Source organism: Sinohyriopsis cumingii, chromosome 1, assembly GCF_028554795.1.
Source record: "Sinohyriopsis cumingii isolate HCF-2022 chromosome 1, ASM2855479v2, whole genome shotgun sequence".
Taxonomy (NCBI): domain Eukaryota; kingdom Metazoa; phylum Mollusca; class Bivalvia; order Unionida; family Unionidae; genus Sinohyriopsis; species Sinohyriopsis cumingii.
Window position 1 is genome coordinate 13,947,141 of NC_142961.1, and position 24,551 is coordinate 13,971,691.

Genomic DNA, 24,551 nt, shown 5'->3' on the forward strand with positions numbered 1-24,551 from the left:
AGGGACAATTAATGTGATAAGTGTACTGTCTTGAACAAAGAGATGGCACGAACAAGTTATGTAGTGGATAGCTGTACTGTTTTGAGAAAAGTGATGACAGGGACAAATAATGTGATAAATGTGCTGTGTTGAGCAAAGTGATGACAGGGACTAGTAATGTAGTGGATAAATGTACTGTGTTGAGCAATGTGATGACAGGGACAAGTAATGTAGTTTGGATAAGTGTACTGGGCTCAGCAAAATGGTGACAGGTTCCAGGGTCTCATGCAATTCCCTGGGACGAGCACTTAGAATTTTTTTACAGCCTTATTCATTCTGTAATTTGCTACCAGCTTTACAACACTTAGTGTTGTTAAAGCAACATAAATCCATTTTGACTTCCAAAATTATTTGGTTAAAATGAGAGTATTTTGTCTTAAACAATAATCTTTTTTTCAGATCTTACCTTGATTAATAATTATTTCATAAGGCTGTGGAAGCTACATTGAGATATATCCAGCATAGTTAAGTAAAGCTTATGGTGAAATGTCTTGATCAACCAATGATTTGCAATCAAATTTCGACGTACTGACTGGCCGACATCGTTTCTTTTCAAGAATAACCATGACAAATTTTGTGGTCATTTCTGTTCATTATATAACATATTGAAGGAGCAGATTTCTTACGGTATCCAGCTGACTAATGGCAGCTGATTGCCGGTAACCTTCTGTATCCTGTTGTATATTCGTATGGAAAACAGTTGTAAAATAATTCTCGTTTCAAATTCAAGACAAGAAGCATTTAAATAACGACAGAAACTTGAAGAAGAAGAAGAAAAATGCATGCGGTATAATTTTAACCAGTTTCCATTTGTATCATTAAACTAAGTAACAAAGTAACAAAACAGAGAATCAGATTTATTGGTCTTAATATGTATGTGTATTACGCGCAGTGAAAAGTATATATTTTCATTAGTTATTCAATTGAATTATCAAAATTATTTATATCGGAAAATCCATTAATTCAAGTGCTATCATAAAATCAAAGAATGCAGTGAGCAAAACTTTATATGCGAACACAGTGCCTGAAATGAGCCGGAACGGTGCAAAGCCTACCCCTACAGTTAGGCTACAGAAGACCCTTCATCAAACTGTTTGGGGTTATTTTCCAAAAATAAGTACTGTACGAAGATTTTTTAGTCACTACAGTCAATCAAAATTGTTAATACAACTGTAAGATTGCAAATTATTAATAATAATAATAATAATATTTAAAAATTCACAAACAAAGAAACTAACAGCGATTAAAATAAACTTTGCTCTTGGTATGCAAATGAAGCGAACACGGATATAATGAGGTTTGCAATGCAGTGGGAGTACTTAATTCTGTCTCAAAATTATTCATAAACATTTATTTGTAACATGGCACCATTTCATTCAGCAAAGTAAATAGCAAATGAGTTGCAAATTTGTTTGTCATATGTGCGTACTATATGTCTAATTAAAATAATATAATAATAAATCTAGTGTATGAGCCATTTGTATTTACGTTTCCTTTTTTATAGCTTTATTACATTTTAGTGATTACTTGTTTGATTATGAGAAATCGATGTTGGAAAAATATTTCTCAACCCGAGTAATTAGCCAACTTCATATCTGCATTACAACTTCACCACTGCATGGCAACCTCACAACCGCATGGTTATCCTTGTTAGATTTCCGTAACTCTGCGCTGGTACTTAGATTAAGATACTATATACAGATCATAACTCAAACACCAAATACAGGGAACTATTTGCCTACTATAACTGGGGTCAGTCCAACCATGATTTCGAACCTGACTTCACCTGTGTCACTCCACGATATTTACCATCATGCCAAAAATAAGAGGCGTATCGAAATAATGGAATAATCCTTTTTCAATTATTTCATTGCACAAAATATCCGATCCTTATTACGAATATTTCACACAGAAATAAAGAATCAATAAAAAAATCTTTAGATATCAATAGGAATTACTTGGCTCATGCACTCTTATCAGACCCTGACCTAAATTCACTACGAAACTAAACCATGCCATCATGAACTCTTATCAACACTGCACTGTGACGTTTGCCCATAAAGTTTGGCTAATTACTCGGGCTGAGAAATATTTTCCCAACACGGACGACTCCCCATAATCAAACTACTATTCAATAAAATCTAATAAATCTACAAAATGGAAAAGCAAACACAAATTGCGCATACCCTAGATTCTTCACAGTATGAACCGGGAATATTTTGTGCATTAAAAATAATTCAGTGGCAAAGATAATACGTTAGTAGTAAATAATATCCATATAGGTTTAATACAAATTTATACATCAGAAAATTAAATATGTATTCTAATAAGTATATAGCGCGTATCTACTAATGGTTATGTAACAAACTGTACAACTGCCAGTTAAAACGACAACTTGATTTGTTTAATTTGTCTTATTGCAGAGGAACTATTGCTATATTCCATAAAGAAGAACGTATTTTCTTATGTAACAATTACCAGGAAATGCAAGAACAATTCGTTTATTTCTGAAATAAGATAAAATGTCTTGTAAACCACCGTGTCATCTGCAACATCTGTAATGGTAATTACAAATACGATATAATATCTGCAATGGCAATTACAAACATTTGATACAGAAAGCAAACTGACAAACCAGACAACAAATATAATTTGTGAATTAAATGTAAAACTACAACACGTTATACTTAAAACGATCATTGAAATCATTCCGAAGAAAATTGAAATAATACCATTACATTAGCAACATTACCTTACCAACATTTGGAATAACAATTAAAAAGGAAGAAAATATAATCACATATCACAAAAATATAAATTAGAGATCTGCATTTATTTATGTGGTAAATGTATTCAAATTTAATCACTAACTAATAAATTAAGAGCATATTAACAATCTGAATTTGTAATTTTTGGCTATTGTTTTGCAACCATGTCCATACACAGACAACACCTATTGCATTGTCCAATTGCCCGTATTTTGGTGCGTTCAGAGTGGTGCGGTCGAGGGAGTTGAAGGTTTGTTGATCAGTATCCGCCGCCGCACACGGACCCATTCTTGCATTTCTCACAGAGGTCACTGCGGTGAGGTTTGTTGAAATCAATATTGCGCTTCTCGGTGCATATGCATTTTTGTTGTTCGCACTTTGAGCATATGATGGGCTCTACCTTGTAGGGAATGACTGCTATCCGGCAACTTTTACATTCTTGTTTGTAGTAATCCTATTTATAATAACATATGAAACAAACATCAGAAAAATAAAATAAAATAATAATTAACCAATGGAATCATGCTTGTTTAAAACACATATCCATACGCTCATACACCTAAATGTTAGCCCCCTGACTTAGTAATAAGGGCTAAGTTTGGACTCATGAAACAGTGTCAGCTTCGTATGCACATTTGTACTGTCAGGTGCATTTGTATTTATATTTGTAGAATGCGTATTACAAGCAGTAGTTTTAGTGAATAATGCAACATTGTACTTTTGAAGAGTGAGAGGTCCGTTTATTACTGATTTGTCTGTGTGTCGTTTTTGTTTTTTCTTATCTCTGACAACTGGTATAGATTTGATATAGAATGGAGATCTCTAAGAATTATTCAATAAAACTGAGGGGCTAAGTCCCATATATCATGACACCACCCTCACTCGCACATACCCCTGAACAAATGTGGGTCATACATATCAATTCCTATGCAAGGATGGCATGTAACCACATCATACTGAAGATGATTCGGGTCAATACACAGCCTTGCTTGACAACACTGATGACTGGGAACGGTTCAGATATCTCACCGTTGTCCACAACGTGAGAAAGCATGCCATCATATAATAACTGACCTCTTGGGCAACCAGATGTTGCAATGAACTTCCAGAAGTTCCTACGATTAACGTCGTCAAAGGTCTTTGTCAGGTCGACGAAAGTCGTGTACATGTTGAGCTATGTTCCTGGCATTTGTTCCGGAATTGATGATATATTGTACCTCATACGCATGCTCCTGAGGTATAGTACATTGACTGGAAGAGTTCAGTCAAATTCGGAATGCCTCCAGTCTTGTAAACTTGTTCTGGTATAGCAACTGCTCCCAGATGCTTTGCCATTTGACCAAAGGGCGATTGCTTTCTGTTTCGGTCAGCGCTGCAGGATCAGCATGTTGATTTTCACTTTGAGCAGTCAATAAATACCACCTCACTGATATATGATTGTTGATTGTAGATGTTGTTGAAGCGTTTTGTCCATATTTGTATTATCTTTTCTATGCACGCATACTTGTGGTGCACTCACCATTATAGATGTTCCTGAGGACTTGTATCAAGTCAGGCTCTGCCTACTACCGTAAGTAACAGTAAACGATAATGCATGTGACTGTTGACCAAGAGTGGACATTTACACCTCGCACCATCTGGAAAGTCCTTTCTGATGGACTAGGCGACCGAGCTTATCTTCCCCGCTGTTAAGGCAAATGGCAATAGCTGAGAGCACAGCGCAGGGCATAAACTCAGGTGCAATGATACCCGATGACCATCCACTACATCTAGAATTGTCTCCAGACGCATCGACACTGGATTCAGACAGGCCTGTAAGAGTGAATGAGGGTGACTGAGCAACTTTCCCACATTTTTGAATCTTACTCACGCTCAAGTCACATCACCCCCACCCCCGCCCGACAAACTGATGTAGGACTTGACCACGTAATTCATCACAGAAGAAAAATCAAAGTCAAGACGGCTTTAATTATACTGATCTACACCACTTTTATTGGCTGTTTGCATCAGCACATTAGGATACATGAAACGCCTGGTTACAAAGATGCTCTGCGTCAAAATAGTTAAACCGGAACAATCCATTCAGAAAATTTAAAAATTAATTATGATGACAGTTGTATTTGATATCAGACGAGCATAATAATTATTGAAAATTCTGTCAAATGTCTCTTGTTGTTGTTGTAAGGTTTAACACATTTTTTCTGCACAAGATAGGCTATACATGGCGGCCAGTATAAATAGTGGAGGAAGAACCCCGGAAAACCCCGGAATGAACAACCGACCCACGAGAAGCTACTGGCAACCTTTCTCACATACCAACATTGGCCAAACTCGAGACTCGAACCGACGCAGACAGAGGTGAGATGGCAATGATCCGTAACGGTGAGCGCTTTAGAGCACTCAGCCACTAAGGGCCTCCTCAAATGGTTTCTCTCTCTCTCTCTTCAATAATCGCAAACATATTATCACTAGTAGAAATGTAAAGGACTTTAGTTCTAAGATGTATCGGATAGAATTTAGTCATAACCTGTGCAACTTTAGAGGCAAATTAGCTTATAATTTAGAAGTATTTTTAAATAAATTTTTCTTGTCTTGTTGGCTTGATTAGAATATGCAGTCATACTGCATCGCTCGTCATTAGTTCAAATTCCAATGACTTTTATTCAATGGTGCGTCTTTTCATATTAGTATAAATATATCAAGTGTTTTCAAAGAATATTTAGTTTTTCTCTGTTTTAATTTCAGCAAGATTTAAGTGTGGATAATACTTATTTTTCGAAACGTTTCGAGTAAAATATTCTGAATTTAATTATAGTAGGCCTTCAAACATGGCATGCGAATTTCAGTGGAACGAATTAGTTAAAGCTTGAAATTGTATGTGTCATCAGATGATTCTTACAACTTTGTATAAAACTTTCGAACGTTATGTGAATACTAGTGTTGACGATAACGCAGGTCATATCACAACAACAAGTACTAATACTGCAACAACAACAACAACTACTATTACTACTACTATTACTAGATGAAAACAAAAACAATGACACCATCAAAACAGGCAAATTCGCTGATTATATGTCCAACTTTCTCCCCATGTGTTGAAAATCTTTGACCATTATATGAAACTTTAGTTTGGAATATCGTGCTCACCTAATTTCCTGGTAGTGATATATACTAGTTTCAGATGTATACTTGAATGGGCTTCAAAATTGTAAGTAATTTCGTTATGTCATCTTGTCCCTGAATATACAATATGTGATGTGATACCCAGGTTCATCCCAGTCTCAAAAGCAATGATAGAGTTACCTGGTCGAAGGAAAACATTCCAAGGAAATGGTGACATCTCAGTTTTGATCTTGAAGTAAGGTTGAATTACCGATTGGCATTTAACGGCACATCAACACGTTAAAAACTATATCGTGCCGAGGGAATTGAAATAGAGAGCTTTGCTCAGAGACACACCACGTCAGCCAACCTGATTTTTTTTGGTTAGGATTTGAACACGAACCATTCTGGTCATGAGACGAGCACGCTTACTATGGAGCCAATGAATCAATTCATCGTGACACAAACAGGCTACAAAATTAGGATATCTAATATGTTATGCTATATATGTATGCGTCCCAAGTTTTATTTGTTGATTTTAAATGGCACTGAAGATAAAGAGTGAACAAAAAGTATGACGGAGGGACAATTAGCACGATCGCTCTGTCTTTAAAAAACAAAATAAACCCTTATAACATTACTATTACACCGCCACCAAAGACAATCTTTTTTAAGTGATAACCTCACAACACTTTTTACAGGACGAAATTTAGTTCCGACACTGACATTAAAAACAAGATGTAAAGTGTAACAATGCCAATGTATATTGGAGCATTTCTGTTGTAAAATCTTCATTTTCGGAGGTGCGTAGGTTTTTACGCTTTTAGCTCTTTCATTTCTGAGGTAAGTAAATCTTGATTTTAGTTCGCAATCACATGTCTAAATAGAAGTGATCTATTATAGTTATATATAACTAAAAAGCTGGTAAGTTGCCAAAAATCGCGCACATCATTGATATTACACAGATCATATTTATATATATAACAACGCTGATGCAACTGCGGGCAAGGCATCTGGTACAGTGGGGCTAATTTATCATAAAACATACTCAATGTACTGCAAACATCATATAAATTCACATCCCAATCATATACTAAAGTCCATACGATAAAATGAAGTAAGTACTTGGAACGATAACATTCCTTGTTGAACAGATTTTACTCGTTTAACTTTCACTTTCGTTTAAATTGGTGGTGGTAATGGGGTAAGTTGACCTATCTTCCCCTGATTTGTAGAAAATAAATCACTAATTATATCCATCAATAAGATGGATTAAAAATATATCGTGACAATTAATACAAATACCTCCCGCTTTTCTGCTCATACATTTTGATCACATGCATTTTCAATATAGATCGGTATTTTATCGATGTAATGTACTTACAAATGCATGTACATGTATTATGGACTTGAAAATTGTTTCCTTTCACAGTAACTCAGTTATTTAGTGTTACAAAATTGTTTCAGTGTTCTTTATGTACTGTATATACTCTACATACAAGAAGACCTCAAGGTTGATTAGTTCTTGTAACTGAGATTACTCCTCTCAATAAAGTCTGGATTCTTTATTATTATTATTATTATTATAGGGGAGAAATTATTGTCAGAGCGAGATTCCCGCCGAACCCCTCCCCCTCCCATCATCCTAATCAGCATTTTGAATTATAAAGAACAGTTGAAACCTTAGCGCAGTATTTCAAGATATATTACAGGCAACGACATTTACTTTTCAGTTTCTTGCTGGGCTTCGAGAATGTTACAGACAATGAAATTAACTTCTCATTGTCTTGCTGGGGTTTCCATTTCTTGCTAGTGAAACGTATGAAATTTTTGTATGGATAATCTGTCTTCTTGTAACGAATTTTATGTGCAATTTAGACCTATAAAGAGGAAACTAGGCGCAAAATATAGAAATTGTAGGTGATTCAGATTAGTATGTGGCTTAATATACCCTGACTGTTAAAAAAATGAGAGAGAGAGAGAGAGAGAGAGAGAGGATGATAGATAAGTAGCTCCGTAGTTACACTTGATGACAACTGTTCGGATCATACTTAGAGTACCACGATCAGAGCACACCTCCCCGCTGCTCTCTACCCTACATTGGCCATCCATTCGATACAGAATCAAACACAAAATTTGTTCTCTGTGATACGTTTCACTGTCGGACTCTAGTCCAACATACCTATCCGACCTCACCCATGTGTACACACCAGCAAGATACTTACGCTCCTTTTCTGACAATCGTATACTCATTATTCCCACTATGAAAACAAAGTCACATGGACAACGTTCTTTTGCATACCAGGGCCCAGCAACGTGGAATGAATTGCCCACTGAACTTAGACACAAAGACACAGTGATCAAATTCAAGAGGGCTCTCAAAACTCACTTATTTCAACTGCAAGAACAAACTTAAAGACCTAATAATGTTTCATACCTTAAATATTCTCAGCATATTTATTTTAATGTTTTCTAATTTCATGGTGTTTGTTTTTGAAATCATATCATTATATGTTTTTTTATCTTATAGGTGTTGTCTAATGTTGTAAAGCACTTAGAGCTTCTAAAGATTAGGCGCTATACAAAGTCCTCATTATTATTATTATTATTATTATTATATCTGTCAGTTTTTTACGTTTAATCAAGAAGACACCCTAGTTGTTGGACACAGAGTGGAGTCGGGCAGGTGGCGAGGGTGGTTGTACTTCAACTCACCGAAATATAAGTGTCCATAGTGACAGAATATATTTTTGCAACCACACGGTAAGCGAAATGTTGCGTATTATCCTGATCCCTCTCCACCCCCTCTCACCTCCATCTGTCCTGTGAGATGATCTTTCTTGATTTACATGGTGACGAAGGAAACCGGTCAGCAATGATATATCAAGAGCGACCACAGGGAATATATGCAGACCATTAGGTGTCTGTGTCCCTCAAAATTTGATAAATAGCAGCCATTTGGTAATTATGATAACCTGACTAGGTGCAAGTCCAGAATTTTGGCATGTACTCCGAAACAAAGTTATTTCGAGAGCACATCATTGAAGTTGTTTAGCATATTCAGTGTTGGCATGGATATGTACGACAGAAAATCTGTTCGCAAGGATTTTATAAAAACTTGGGTATTAGAATCATACCAGAAATTCATTTCTATACGGGAACAAGCTCTGCCAAATGATCTTGTATTAGACCTGTAAAGGGGATCTTAGGTGCAAACTATGGTTTGTAGACCCCACTTGACACATTTAATCGGAGTTTTCGATGTGAAAATATTTGTCAAGCTGGTATGGGGAAAATGTGCATATCTGTCATCCTTATGAGGATTCAGTTTTATTTCTTTCTGAAGGTATGCGTCTCTCTCTCTCTGTCTCTCTCTCTGTTACTAAATTATTAAATTCATTTGTTATCTGAAAGAGGGAGGGAGTAAATGCGAGAAGCCATCCTCCGTGATTATTGTATAAGAAATGGAAAGGAGGTAAGAATTTTTATTCTAACATTTCGTGTGTATTTTTTTCAAAGTAACAAACATAACTTACGCATCCCTTGGTGTAAACATGAGAACTCTCCCATTTGGCGTTGCACTTGCTACATTGAAAAAAGCCGTACATTCGTTTTGAGCTCATTTCTCCACTACCTGGTCTGCTTCGGATTCTGTTGTGTGGTATCTGATTAAATTATATTCCTATTTTCACAAAATATAATGACTCACATACTTTAATACTTCCTCAATCAATTGACTATGATTGGCCGATGAAAAAAACGAATAAACAACGAAACAATGCGATAATCTCTGATGTGGTTCACATACTTGTTCCTAGTTGACGTCACTGTTGATTACAGCATGTGTTTATGCAGTATTTCATGTCTAATATGTATGTCTGCGAAGATGTAGTATTCTCGTCGTCTTCCCCGAGAACCTAATTTCCATGGAAGTACACTAATATTTGAATCTTTCGTTTTTGTTCATGAACTTTTGCCTTTTACATTTTAAATTTTATTTTTATTTTTATTTAGTTGAGAATGTTACAAAATATTTAATATCTTTAAAAGAAGTACTGATGTAGTTTTTGCATTACAAGAAAACATTTCTACCTTTATTCTCCAGAAAACTTATATTGTCTACATGCATGGCTCTATTACCACGATAGGATGATTGAATCGCATTGATTTTACCCTAAAAACGAAAGGATTTGTTGAGGATCTTTTGAACCGGAAAAGATAAAATATTGTTGGGGTGGGTGGGTAATGATATCCAAGGTGGTAAAATTTTTGGAACTTAGAATATTACAGTATTTCCAATACAGTTGTTGGTTGTTTCTAGGAAAGGACAAATACATATGTCAAAAGTTGGAATGAAATTTGGGTTTTGGGAGTACAATGTTTGTTATTTCGGCTTAAGAAATACTCTGTATGAGAGATTATATGGAATTAGAAACAGTTTATAACTTGAAGATTCAGTTTCGCTCGTCTGTAATAAAGTGACGATTCATTTCCCTCAGCGTGGATCCTTTCTGAACGGGAACGACTAAGTGCACCGAAGCAAAATTTCTGATCTAGCACTTCTGATCTGTTTATTAGGCGTTCTCAAGCCATTATCCAGTTTAGCTCTTTACTAGAGACATATATAATCTAAGCAAGACCTTTTCTGTTTTTACCATGACTCACAATAAATGTAATGTCTTTTGACAATAATGTTTATTGCGATTCCCTACAAAAATGTGCATTCTGACGTTCGCTGCTTTGTCTTCATCGATCAAAATTCCGTTCTTGTGTATCCCAGATGATCCTTTCATCCCTACTCCATTGCCATAATTTTTCTGCCAGAATAATGACAACTACAGAAATGTCTTCAACGGTGGATGATTTCTGTCCCAAGACTAACATTACTTGACCACAGGTCAAGACCAAGCTACAAAGTCTGTGCAAGAGACCACCTATACCGAATGTGAAGTAGAAAACTCAGCTAGTCTGATCTATCCAGCAGAATGATAAATACGAAATCCAACGCTTCAAGCAAAGAACCGATTAAATCCAGTCCACGAAAAGAGCAGAAAATCTCTGAACTGAAAACCATATTTACACAAGAAACCAAATTCTACTTGCAAAAACAGGTTAAATTCGACCCACCAGAATAGTAGCAGACATATGTCACCACTTGACACCACTCGCTTCCATCGAAGAGGCTAATCTTCGGCACATCATTTATTTTAAAAGAAGAATGTTTAAGGCTGACTCACGAGTTTAAGCGAATAATAATGATATACTTTTACCTTTAGCAAGAACATTCCTTTTAACCTTTTATTTCTTGGATGTTTAAGATATTTTGAAGTCGGTGTATGTCTTCTTATTTGTTGTATAGGTATAGCTCTTGTTTGCAAGACTTGTCTTCTCTATCCTATCATTCAATCATTCAGTTCTCTATCTGAATACTACCTCAGTAAGATTAATTAAGTAAACTTTTGCAAATATAATATGTAAATATTTTGATATTCTGACTGGTTGACCAGTTTGGAAATTATAGGTTCCAGATTGATCACTTGTTAAATAAACAAATAGATTGAGTTTCTTTTCCTTGTTCGCTTGAGTGTCATGTCTATGGAAGACGAATGGTAGGTGTTATCGTATCCATTATCTTTTATTAGGCGTTCTCTCTTTGAAGATTTCCCTGAAAGTATCGTGTTTTCTCCCATTTTATATTTCTAGCCCACATTTATTTTGAGAAAACAGCTATGTCAAAATTTACCTGTATATACCATTGTACTTTCCAAATGCTGCGTCTAAAAATGTATGATATGTGTTATGCAAAGGCCCGTTTCTAGGGAAACATTTTCCTGCTTCCTTGTGTAATATGTTGGTAGCTTGTGCAATTAACGATTGTTCAATTCAGTGTTTAATTTTATCTTTATACATTATAGCTGCTTCTCACAGTCGATATGTATTGTAAAAACAACTGCCCTTTTATGATGAAGAAAAATACCTCTATTATTGTTATTTTTCAACCATCTAAAACGGTATACAATATCAAGAGAATATCGTACACTTGGTAAATTTTCTTTGGGCTTTATTAACAAGCCAAACTGACATCAGTGGACAAGGAAAATTTCGTTTTCAGCTTTTTTAAACATTTTCTTAAAATAAATCAAACGTAGGAATGATTTTAGATTTATGTCAAACTTTGCCATGAATATTGTTGACTCAGAATCAGCGACTTCATATACTGCTTTACCATGTACTGTTTTATTTGAGTTGGGGAGGGGTTGTTGTTTTTGTTTTCCATGAATTATGTATCTTTCTTGGTTGCTCGTTCTAGATTTAACTTGTCCAGTTTACGAGCCCTCGTAAGTTTTCTAAATTTAGCAGAATAAAACATTGTGCACTTAATCGGTATTATCGTGCTGATTGTTGTTGAACGTTCTCGTAAAGGGGGAACGAGTATATTTAAACCGATTATAACCTAACTGTTTCAACCGCTCCGGTGGCCTAGTGGTGAGAGCGTCCGCCTCGGATGCGGGATGTCGTGGGTTCGATCCCCGGTCGAGTCATACCAAAGACTTAAAAAATGGTACTAACAGCTGCCTCGCCTGGCGCTCAGCATTACGAGGTCAGTGTTAGGACTGGTCGGGCTGGTGTCAGGATAATGTGACTGGGTGGGACATCATGCTACATGTCTGCGGCATGATGCCCCAGTGCTAGACATCACTATAAACTGCCACATTGCAGACATCGTAGCGATATGACTGAAAAATTGTTAAAGGTACGTTAAAAATCCGAATCAAGCACGCACCTAACTGTTTCAGAACCCGCAATTAGTGTGCACTTCAGCAGCAGGGGGGGCGAATCGGACATTTTGTCCAATCGTTATTTTGCTTAATTATTACTTTCTGCAACTCAACGATCTAGTATCGTCAGCGCCTGGTAAAAAAAAAACGACGACGTCGTTGGGGGATCGTCCAAACGTCATTTGGTTTAATTAACACCTTCTGCGCGTCGATCCCCAGCGTCGTCAGCGTCCGGTAAGCACATCGACGACCGCGTCGATGTCATCGCCCCCTCTGCTGCTAAGTGGTTATTTACAATGAAAATTATTTACAACTAACCGAATATTTGGTCAAGTCCGATACGATATCGTGTCCGAGGATCATGTAAATTTATCGTTACGAATCCATGTGGGGTCGACTGAGCATGACTAAAAAAGTTTCGAAAACCATTAAAGTCCATGTCACCGCCGCACCATGTCTGCCAAATATTTCGTAGCGTGTGTGTATCAACGCCGTTGAACACAGCAAGAATATTACAGTTGTCTCTAATTACTTTTGGAATCTGAGTGTATCGTTGAGTGACATATATCACGTCAGTGTTTTTATGCCTGCCTCTGGAAAATATCCTAGCTGGGTTTTTTTGATTGTCTAACATAACATCATCGTACACGACTAGATTGTTAACGTCGCCATCAATATCATCAATACCCGGTGCATCATTGATATCCGTGATAAACTCAATAACATTTTTTTTAGCGATCGCTGATGCATTCTCGTTGAAATCTTTCAACACCTCGTAGCATCGTTGATCATCTACGCTAGGAGCAACCAAATACAACTTATCCCACTTCATCCATCTCATTATTAAATTGAGTAACAATTGCGTCTTGCCGGATCCAGATGGTCCGATGATAATCATCCGGATCGAGTTTGGTAACGCTGCAACATGCTTAACTGGTTCTCTTGTTTTAGTCGCCGAAAAATCAATTATATTCATATCTCTATACATAAATTATGGATCTATATTGTGTGAAGTGTAGAGTACGTACTGGCACAAATGATATGACAACCGCTACAACAAGAAATAACAGATCGGCCCTTACTGGTAAGTGTGCACAATGCGGTACAAAGAAATTTAGATTTATTTCTATTAAACCCGGGGATGTTTTAAAAAAAAGCGAGGAGGTGACATCGCAGCCAAATTGGCAAAACTCCCCGGAACACCGTGGGCAAAGTATCCAGGAGAAAAACACCTCCCAGGATATAACTACTGTGGCCCCGGAACACGATTAGATATTAGACTCGATGATCAAAATCAGCCCAAACCCGGTGAGTATCCAATAAACGCTATCGATAAGGCGTGTCATGGTCATGATGTTGCTTACAAAAGTAGCGATCTGCAACAGCGTCATATCGCGGATGTAAAATTAATTCACGCATTAAATGCTATTCCTGATAAATCCGTCAAAGAAAAATTGGCCTCATGGTTGGTAAAATCGGCTATGAAAGGTAAATTAATGATTGGAAGCGGAGCTTCTCGCGCTGGTAATTGAAAACGATAGCGTTTATAATAACAACATGGAATCCATCTATTATTCTCCGAGAGGATACTGGAAGGGGAAGGCCGCAATTGGTAAGCTTGCAAGCGCTGCAAAGGTAACAAAGACCACTGCGGCTAATTGGTTATCCAAACAGGCTATATGGCAAATCTATCTACCACCGCCTAAACAAATCAACTTCTCGCGCTTTGATGTCAGCGTACCTAATGAAGTTCATCAGGCTGATATATTATTTCTGCCGCATGACAACGGTTACAAATACGCGCTAACCGTAGTTGATGTTGCGAGTCGATACAAACAAGCGGAGCCGTTAAAAACAAAGTCGGCAACTGAAGTAGCCGCTGCGTTTGAAAGAATTTATCGAAGAGGCCCTCTGCGCTGGCCAAATCTATTACAAGTTGATCCCGGTAGTGAATTTCGCGGCGCTGTTTTATCAACGCTGAAACATCATAGCGTCGCGATACGACGAGGTCATACTGCGCTACATCGTGATCAGGCAATTGTTGAACGATTCAATCGGACTCTCGCTGAACGGTTATTTGGATATCAATACGCGAAGGAATTCATCCAAGAAAAACGATCTCGTGAATGGGTTAAAAGGTTGCCAGGTGTAATTGCAGCGTTAAATAACGAGATTACCCGAGTAATCAACATGAAGCCCAGCGACGCGATTAAATACGAGTATATACCCGGAAAATTAAAAATAAATAGCGTTTCTAAGCCGATTCTTGGCGATGTCACTGTTAGATATCTATATGAACCAGGAGAGCTTGAAGGCGGTAAAAAAAGAGCTACCGATCCTATTTGGAGTGTTACCACACATAACATATCAACGATAACACGATCAACTGGTAGACCACCGATCTATAGACTGGATTCAACTGCTCCTCAGCGCGGATTTACACGCGAGCAACTACAAGTGATACCTAACGATACTCAATTACCCCCGCGTGGTCTTAACTAGCGCCGTTGCGTCTATTACACTCAAGACAGGTCAACCTCACATTGTTTTTGACATGACCGAGACTGTTATCGATCCTATCCACGGTAAATTGGCGAGTGTCTTTATCCGAATAACGCCAACTCATTATACAATTGCAACTCGCGCAGTGATTATTCTGTTGTTGTCGTAGCGAGATTATTAATTCGGCATCAATATCAAAACGCCGCTGTTTTTTTTTATCCTGTTGGCGGTAACCCGAGAGTTTTCTATCAATGACGCTTGCATCGATGGTGACTTTGTCGCCGGCTTCGTCGGTGGCTTCGTCAATAACAATTCTTCGAAGCTGATTTATCCTTCGTACTCTGGACACTGCAAGATAGACTAGATTCGACCATTCGATGCGATTATCAACTATCCAAACAATTGTGTCCGTGATGGTTAGTCCCTGCGAGGAATGTATTGTTGTTGCGTATCCTAGCGTCCACGGGGATTTATCAGCACGTAGCGCGTCCTCGACGACGCTGATATCAACGAGCACGATATCATTCAGCACGAGAATTTGTTTTTTTGCCCCCGACGCTGTCGGGGCTGGAATTTCAACTTCAATGTTCTGCCGCCGTGTGTCCGCGGGTCTATAACATAACGGCACTGGACGCGTTGGAAACTTTTCCTTATGCAACGTAAACAACTTCCGCTGAAGTGTGTCTCTGACTATCTTTCTACTCGCTACAATCAAATCGTTTGGTCTCCATGTTTCCCAGAATTCATTTAACGGCGTTTCCGGAATCACCTCGCGGATTATTTCACATTGAATTCTATCCGGCTGTAATCTGATTAATTTTTTAACCCCGCGCAGTTGTTCATCAAGTGCCCGGTAATCAGTATCGGTTTCTTCATAATAGTCCACGAACTCGCTCAACCAATCATGTGGACCCTCGCCGACAAATGGTGGTGGTTGGCCATGGTCGCCACACATGATCACCGCTGTATTCGCGCGCAGCAACCACTCAAGAAACATTTGTAAAACGTCTAACGAAACAGTACATATCTCATCCCAGATGATAATATCGGGAATAAATTTTTCACCCATTCGATCAGGAGTCCACTCACCGCCGCTGTATCGAAAAAAGCTGTGATAAGTAACGGCGTCAACATTTCGTTGTTTTATCTCTCGCGCTAGTCTATGGGTCGGTGTAAGCACGATTATACTTGCCCGCGTTCGAAATAATTCAATTGCCCGAGTCGTCTTTCCTGACCCGCCACAGCCGCTTAAATAAACCGTCTTGTGTCTACAAATTGGATCAGAACACGATGGTGCATTAGACCATTCTGACAATTTATCACCGCGTAAGTAGTTGTTCTCAACGGTGACATCTGCTGACGGGGAATAATCGCGTCGTATTTCTTTTTTAATTCTCCATGTACCCCAACTCTCGTCCGGACTAGTAAACTCGGCTACGTTTTCCTTATACGCTACGTCAATATAAAACGAATCAACTGCTACTCTAACCGCGGTATCGGGGAATCTATTTATCATCGAGAATAAATTGATAGCGGCATAACCCAGCATAGACGCCCTCAAATGCGGGTATGCTGGGCTGTCTCCATCGCTGTAGGTAACAACTGTACCCAACCTCGTTCCATTGGACAAGAAAGCTGTTTTGCAGTTCACGTATCTATTTTTTGCCACTGCGTCCTTGATTACGAAATCATATTCTGCGTCATCTATAATCAGCCGTGAGCAATATCGTTTGTAGTCGCAGTTTCTTCCACCTTGTGTGAACTTACCAATTATTCTTCTACCGAGATCTTTTGCCTCGCAGTTTCGTTGGTTGAATATCTTTTTGGACCATTCGATGATATATTCCTCGTCGGCATCAATGTGTGCTCTGGACTCGTCAATTATGCTATCTAGACGTTCTGGTTCTGGTAACCAGACTTCAGTCTGCGCCCGGTATGATATAATCGCGTCACTGACAATCAACGATACAAGCATGCTACAATCAATCATATACCGTAGCAGCGCTATTGGAAGCCATCTCTTTTCAGCCATGTGTCTACCGATCCAAATATAGCAACAGCGATGGAGTCCTGCCGCGAATTCAAATGATACTATGCGAGCGAATCCGGTTAAATCAAAATCAGGCAGTGGTCCATTAATAGCAACACGAGTCATTTCATGTCTGGGGTGTCCAAATCGTTTGAAATACTCAGCGGCGGATCCATACCCGAGAAAACTCGCTGGATAACAGGCAACCATATCAACCGAGATCATAGCGTCGCGGTTGTATCCAGTGTTCCATAATCCACCGTGATAATACTCCAAACAACTGGATTGTACATCCGGTAGAAATTCCTTGCGCGTTGGTCTCCACGCATTTTTCCTTGCTGCAACATGAGCTACAACCGATGGAATCGTAAAACAATTTGTTAGCAGTTGTTCATCATGCTCCTCAAATTCTATGGCGGTTTTTTTCATCCTGTTGTGAAATGCTTCAGTGCGATATAATTCACCGTTTGGCCTTACAAACTGATCAAAGGTATCCGCATCGTTTTCAGCGCTGCGAAGTAACCACACTGATACAGGGTCGTTTTTACACAAGTAGGCAATAGCATCAAATAGTTTCCTCTCCGCGAGAAAACCGTCCTTGGAGAATTGTTCTCCCAGGAATTCTTCGGGTATATACTTTACTGTTCTATTCCGTGGAAATATTGTGATCACGGGCGTCCATGCGTGTTCGTTATGATCGATAATTTTGATTGGGGCTCCCTTTGATTTGTACTTTGATTCGTGTAATACTTCACCGGTTATCGTTGTAACGGTTATTGGAAATCTCAGCGATGTTTCTAATCTCGCTATGTCGCTGATGGTCGCTCCACGCTCTTTTACGGTTAGTTCCCACTGGTTGATTTTGCTACGTCGTAAATCAGTCAATTTGTTTCCTCGACATGCATTTGTAAAATGCTCTATTATTCGTTCTGCTACACAATTTATCCCCGTTGACTGTTTCATCGGTTTCAGTTTTCCGATATCAGGTTTCTTATTTAACGGGTATATTCCATAAACAACTGCTGTTTCAGGATACGCTCGTTCATAGTATGGTCTGTCAATTCCGGTTAACAACCCCGGCTTGGAGTCGCGGCTGACAGTGACTGTTTTCTTGTCGCTGAAAACTGGTTCAAATTTATCACGTATGATCCAATCGCCTGATTCCACCCGGACAATGAATTTTACTCTGAAGAAATACCTTTTACTGTCAAGTTGTGATATTATCATTGCTGCGCGGTTGTCGTTCATGGTAGCATCAACAACACCATCAATTCGAAATGTTGACCAACTATGAGATGCACCATCACGTTTGAATTCATTGATACAATCGCGTATTTTATTCAACAGGGTTTTATCGTTTATTAACGCTTTTGGTGTGTCCTTGAGGACTCTATCGAGATTGAACTTAATATTTTTCCAGGGCTTAATTAGTGCTAATCTCTCAAACTCATCCATATAATTAAAACAAGTATTTAAATGAAAGAATATAGTATAATGAATCACTGCAAATGGTTGATGATTGGGTCGACAACCCCGTGCAATAAATCATGTAGAGGTGAATTCTGCGGGTATCATTTACAAAGCGTTCGTAATGGTTCTCTTGGCCCCCTCCCGTGCTTGGTTTGTCACGTCGGTGTAAGAGGAAAATCGCAGTTGTGTATTAATTGTGGCGGAAAGCGATACAGGGAACTAAAACGCTATTATGACAAGCGAATTAAAAACGCCGTCATTGACCCCACCGCAGACTTCGTCATCAAAACCCCTCAAGACTACGTTGAAAGATTTATAATTAAACCAAATAATAAATTAGACAAGTAGTATTATTATACAAATGGACCAAGAATTTCAGCCGCATCCTGTGCTCGTCAATTACGAGGCGTCTCGCGACGGCATTGTTAGAAATCGTAGACTGAAGAAACCAGTTGGCACCGTAAATAATCACGGGTATTTGATGTTTACTGCTGGAGGGAAAAAATATCTCTGTCACAGAATCATCTATGAATGTTTCCACGGATTAATCGAGAATGGACTTGTGATTGATCATATTAATAGTAATAAGACTGATAATTCTCTTACAAACCTGCAAACTGTCTCTCAGAGTGAAAATAGTAAAAAAGGCCAAACCGGTAAATACCCAAAGAAAGCAAAACCCGTAAGGTCATTTGATACAACAACTCACGAGGAAAAAATATTTCAGTCGATGAATGAAGCAGGAAAATATTTTGACATTTGTATCACCTCAATACGATTTGTTGCAGAACGAGTATATCAAACAGCAATCTCAAAAAAGACCGGGTATAGAATTCGATTTTCATATGTAGATACGAAGTCACCAGCGCCATAGGCGCTGACAAGGCCACCGGCGCTGACAATAAATTGTCCATTCCGGAAGAAAACAAAATATGAACACCTTCGGAATTGATACACGGGGTTTCATTTTTTTTATTTAAAAACAAGATGTTTTATAAGAATAATGAATATCGAAGACATCAATAATATATTAACTGAGATTTCAAAATTAAAAAATCAAGGAATTGAATTATCTGATGGTCTCGACAGTGAAAAAATATTATCCGATTATGAGATTATTAACGAACAGTCGAAACGGGGGCGTTTTACCCTGGCCCGCGAGTACTTTTTTATAAAACGATTGCAACATACGATTAATGAAAACTTGTACCACAATGACGCAAATGCATTCATTGGACTATTCACTGCCGTTGAAATAATACGAAAAAAACTCGGACGTGTTTATGAACGACGCCGGGAGATTTCTAGTAAAATCAAAAACATTAGAAGGATTATAGACGAAAACTCCGGCGAGAAAATAGAAATTGCTTCGCAATTGCAATAATGGTAGGCGAATCACTTACTACTCGGCTAGCCAGAGAGCGACTAGCAGCGCTTAAAAAGTTCATACCGTTACGAGACAGGGTCCGAGAACAACTTCAAACGCGGCAACAAATGCAAACTGATTTTACTGTTGGAAGCGAACAACTGTTTGCCCCGGTAACTAAAGCGACCAAAGATGTTACGGCGGCAACTGTACCCGTTCTTGGTGCGCTTGAAAAGATAGCGGCAGAGACCGAACAAACAAAAAGGTCTTTAGAAACACTCCCTGCGAAAATAGCGGCTGCTACAACACGGAGGCCACCACCACTCGCTATAACCGAACCACAAGAACCTTATGTTACAATGGCCGACGAAGAAGAACTAGGTGCTACTGCGAAAGAACCAGAAGAAGAAATACCCGAAGAAACACCAGAAGAAGAAATACCGGAAGAAAAAGAAGGGAATATACCCCGTATTGTACTCAAGAAGAGCACAATAGATCAAATTAGAGGCTTCAGCAACAGGGAAGAATTAATTAATTTTGCTGCCAACAATTTTGCTAAGAGCATACGAGATAAGAAGCATATCAATAGCGGTTACGAGAAAAATATAAAGTCGTTAAAGGACTGGGCAAGAATAGTGTATTTAGCAAGTAAACATAAAGATGCATTACCACATCGTAGTAAATCCGATTACGACGCATTCCACAAGGAAGTTAAGAGTATAACACCAAAAAAAGGAAAAGGATACTCTGTTGGTAAAGAATCCTACGGCGTTACCTGTCCTGGTAGTGTTCTCAGTGATATATCACGGCTAGAGGTACTAATTGGAGGAAAACGAGCCGGAAATAACTCTACGGAAATAATCAATGAGGCCGCTGATATTTGCAAGCGGTTATTTACAGGCGGTATTATGGACATTAATGCATATCGAACGCTCATAGACGAACTCGTGGATGATTAATTGGAAAACTGGTGTTTTTAATAAGGATGATCATACACTACAACCATGATAAACCAGTACTCGTCTACGTGGTAAACTCGCGATTGCCTGTTTACCACGCGTACTATGGAGATGGTCTCGGTAGCACCATTGCGGGGTTATTTACAAGAATGGCTCCAAAAGTAGCGCCGTTAGCCAAACAATTAGGAATGAAGGCTATTGATGTTATTCGTGATAAGGGTATTAGTGCCATTGGAGATGTTGCCGGAAAGGCGCTTTCAGCCGCGCGAGACAAACTAATGTCGTTGGTGAAATCCAGGAGAAAAAAACAGAAACCACCGGTAATGCCATCAACGACAGTGATGCCTGCAAATGTCAGTAAAGTAATAAATAACGCCGTGGAAGAAAAACTAGAGTCGTTGGCGGCGACTCAGTCGTTGGCGACGACTCCGTCGTTGGCGACTTCGCCATCCGCCGATGCGGCAACCAACGCGCTCATGAACGCGATAGCGGGAAGTGGTCTACGACGAAAAAATCGCAATTGAAAACATCAACATGATAAATAATAAAATGTTTGCGCGAACCGCTGACCCCGCGTTTGATATGGACGCCCCAGTGCGCAGGGATGATTCTGTCCGTGATTATCAATATTATTCTTATTATGCAGCGCAACCCGACCTACGATCGCGAATTGAACTTCAAGTCCAAGATACCAGTAAATATTTTTTGCCGTGTGAAGCGTTTATCGAAATTGAGGGAGAACTCGTGACAAATGCCGCCGATAATGCACCATACGCAGATGACCATCGTGTTCGAGTTGGCTTCGTCAACAACGGTATCATGGCGTTATTTGAGAGCGCCAGATATCTTATTGACGGGCGAGAAATTGAATCAATAGAACGCGAGGTTGATGTTGCAACGACGATAATTGGGTTGGCGAGATACTCGGATGATTATACAAGATCGGCGGGCCCATCTATGATGTTTGCGAAGGACTCCACCGATAACGCTGATCATATTCAGTACATTAACGTGCTGGTGGAAAGAGATACTTCAGTTCCTAATCAAACTGAAGCAGCCAACCCAGACCGCAGAACAAGACCGGGTGCTGAGTTCAATATCATAAAAAGTACTAACGATAATTTTAATCTAGGGTTTGCAACACGAATAGGAATGTTGCAAGGACCACGCCGAAAGTTTTCATGCGCGATTCCACTCCATCACATATTTGGATTCTGCAGAAATGTTAGAAAAGTTGTCTATGGGGCTAAGCATACAATCGCGCTGACGCGAAGGGGCGATGATAACAATGCAATATGGCATGCTGCTGGCGTCGCTGCCGGTAAAGTCATTTTAACTAAAATGGCATTGTGGATGCCGGTGCTGACTCCATCAGTTACCACGGAAGCACGATTGTTAGCATTTATGGAACAGGGAGGGAAATCGTTGTTGAGTTGGCTAGCGGTAACAACTGATGCTAAAGAGGATAACGTCGCCGATACGTTTACATGGCACCTAGCATCAAAACAGGGTGTTTCAGCCCCGCGTCATATATTCATAGCGCTACAGAATAGGGAACGATTGGGTAATCAAGAACGCAGCCATATGATATTTGATCGATTAGGAGTCATGGAGGTTTCGCTGAGAATAAACGGACAACAGGAACCATCCGAGGATATACAGCTTAATTACGGTGACAACCATGTCGCACGTGTGTATCATCGATTGCTGTCATATATGGGTCGTGATCAAAACGTCGACACCGGTTTGCAAATATCACAACTTGATTTTAAAAACCTGTATCCGATTTATTATTTTTCGCTGGAACATCTTGATTTAACGAGACAATCCGTCGTTGATATACACTTCAGAGCTCGTATAGCCCCGGCTGGTGTTAATTATAGATCGGTTGCTGTCATTCTCAGCGATAAATCAATGCTGTTGGAAGGCGTTGGTGGACGAATGAGAATCGTTGATGCGCCAGTGGAAAACATGTAATTGAAAGCATAAACGCGTTTACAATAAAATGTCGTATAGTGTCGTCAGTGTAGAGTTGACTGATGGTCAAGTCAAGAAATTACGATCAAAGTCGGCTAAACAATGCGGGACCACAATAACGCTGAAGCCGTCGCAGATGGCGGGTGGTAATCATAAGATATCGTTGACGGCGCGTCAAATAAAACATTTCAATGATGCGATGAAGAATAAAAAGGGTGTTCAAATAGATTTTTCAGCCGCAGCAATTAAAAACATGGAAAAGACCGGTGGGATATTTCCGCTGTTAGCTGCGATTCCAGCGTTGATTGCCGCGGCCGCACCAGCAGTGGCTAAGGCGGCGGCGTTAGGAGCCGTTGGTACCGCGGCGGGAATGGCATTGAAGAAGGCAACCGGGAAAGGCTACAAAAAAAAACGACCCGTGGCCGGAAAGGGTCTAAGACTACCGGGAACCCCGTATTCATGGTACTCGGGAAAGGGTCTAAGACTACCGGGAACCGTTTATTAACGCAAGAGTCTATAACTCCAATGTCTAATTTTGATTTAATAGACGCCGCAAACGCGCTAGCGATAAAAAACTTCAGAGGTGTTTTTATGAGGGATCAATTACCGGCGGCACCAAGGAATATTGAAACCGGCATAATTAACCTCGATGGATCCTCCGGAGCGGGAACTCATTGGGTTGCGTACGCGATTGATCCGCGTGCGATCGTCTATTTTGATTCATACGGGTTAGCCCCACCAAACGAATTCATGCGGTATATCCGGGCGTGTTCAGCCCGGGCGTGTTCAGCCCGGGTTTTTTATTCCACGCTGCCAACACAGCAGTTAAGTGACCCACCGATATGTGGCCATGAGGTATTGAACGTACTTGCGGCGATTTCATCATCGCGAAAACCACCTCATGTGGTTGTAAACGAATACACTAGTGGGGTCGTAGAAGCTCAACGGATTTTAGAGAATAACATTTACAATAATAATGATTGATATTTGGGGACGATCGGTTTCGGCGCTGAAAGAATCCACGGAAACAGCCGCCACCGATGACATAAAAAAACTAATTGAGGATGAAATCGCTGATACGTTGAACTTAACCAGTGTTGACCCAGATGAAATAGTTGTATTTCAAGACCGCCAGGGTAAATTGAAATCCGGTAATGTGTCGCTAAATGACGTTTTATTACGACAGCGTGATGCCGCCGAGAACACCATCGCGTTGTATACCGCCGACGGACGAATCAAACCGGGTGGACATATATTTCAGATAGAGAATACGATAGAATTAATCCGAGACGGTGTTATAAGGTTGAATAGATCAATAATCGAACTCGAAGGGTATGTGAAAACAACTATCGATAGATTTTTTGGGTACCCGATAGTATTCGAACCAAATCTTGCAACAATAAAAAATACTATTTCGGAGTTTACAACGCTGTCGGGCCAATTTTACACGTTGCGAAAAAATGTTAACAGGATCGATGACAACTTTGATAAATTCCTTGGTAAAAAAAATACCAAGCCGGATGAAATCACAATAACTATAAATGATATCACTGCGTA

General features: G+C 39.3%; 1 protein-coding gene across 1 annotated transcript; it reads right to left on the reverse strand.

Annotated features, from left to right (window-relative positions):
- Positions 1–875: 875 nt before the first annotated feature.
- Positions 876–9,606, reverse strand: LOC149806439 (zygote arrest protein 1.L-like). The gene is made up of 2 exons (XM_089953340.1): positions 9,449–9,606; positions 876–3,261 (listed from the first exon to the last, which is right to left on the reverse strand). The coding sequence occupies exons 1-2, from the start codon at positions 9,533–9,535 to the stop codon at positions 3,067–3,069; spliced, it is 282 nt and encodes a 93-aa protein (XP_089809466.1). The 5' UTR covers positions 9,536–9,606; the 3' UTR covers positions 876–3,066.
- Positions 9,607–24,551: the final 14,945 nt, after the last annotated feature.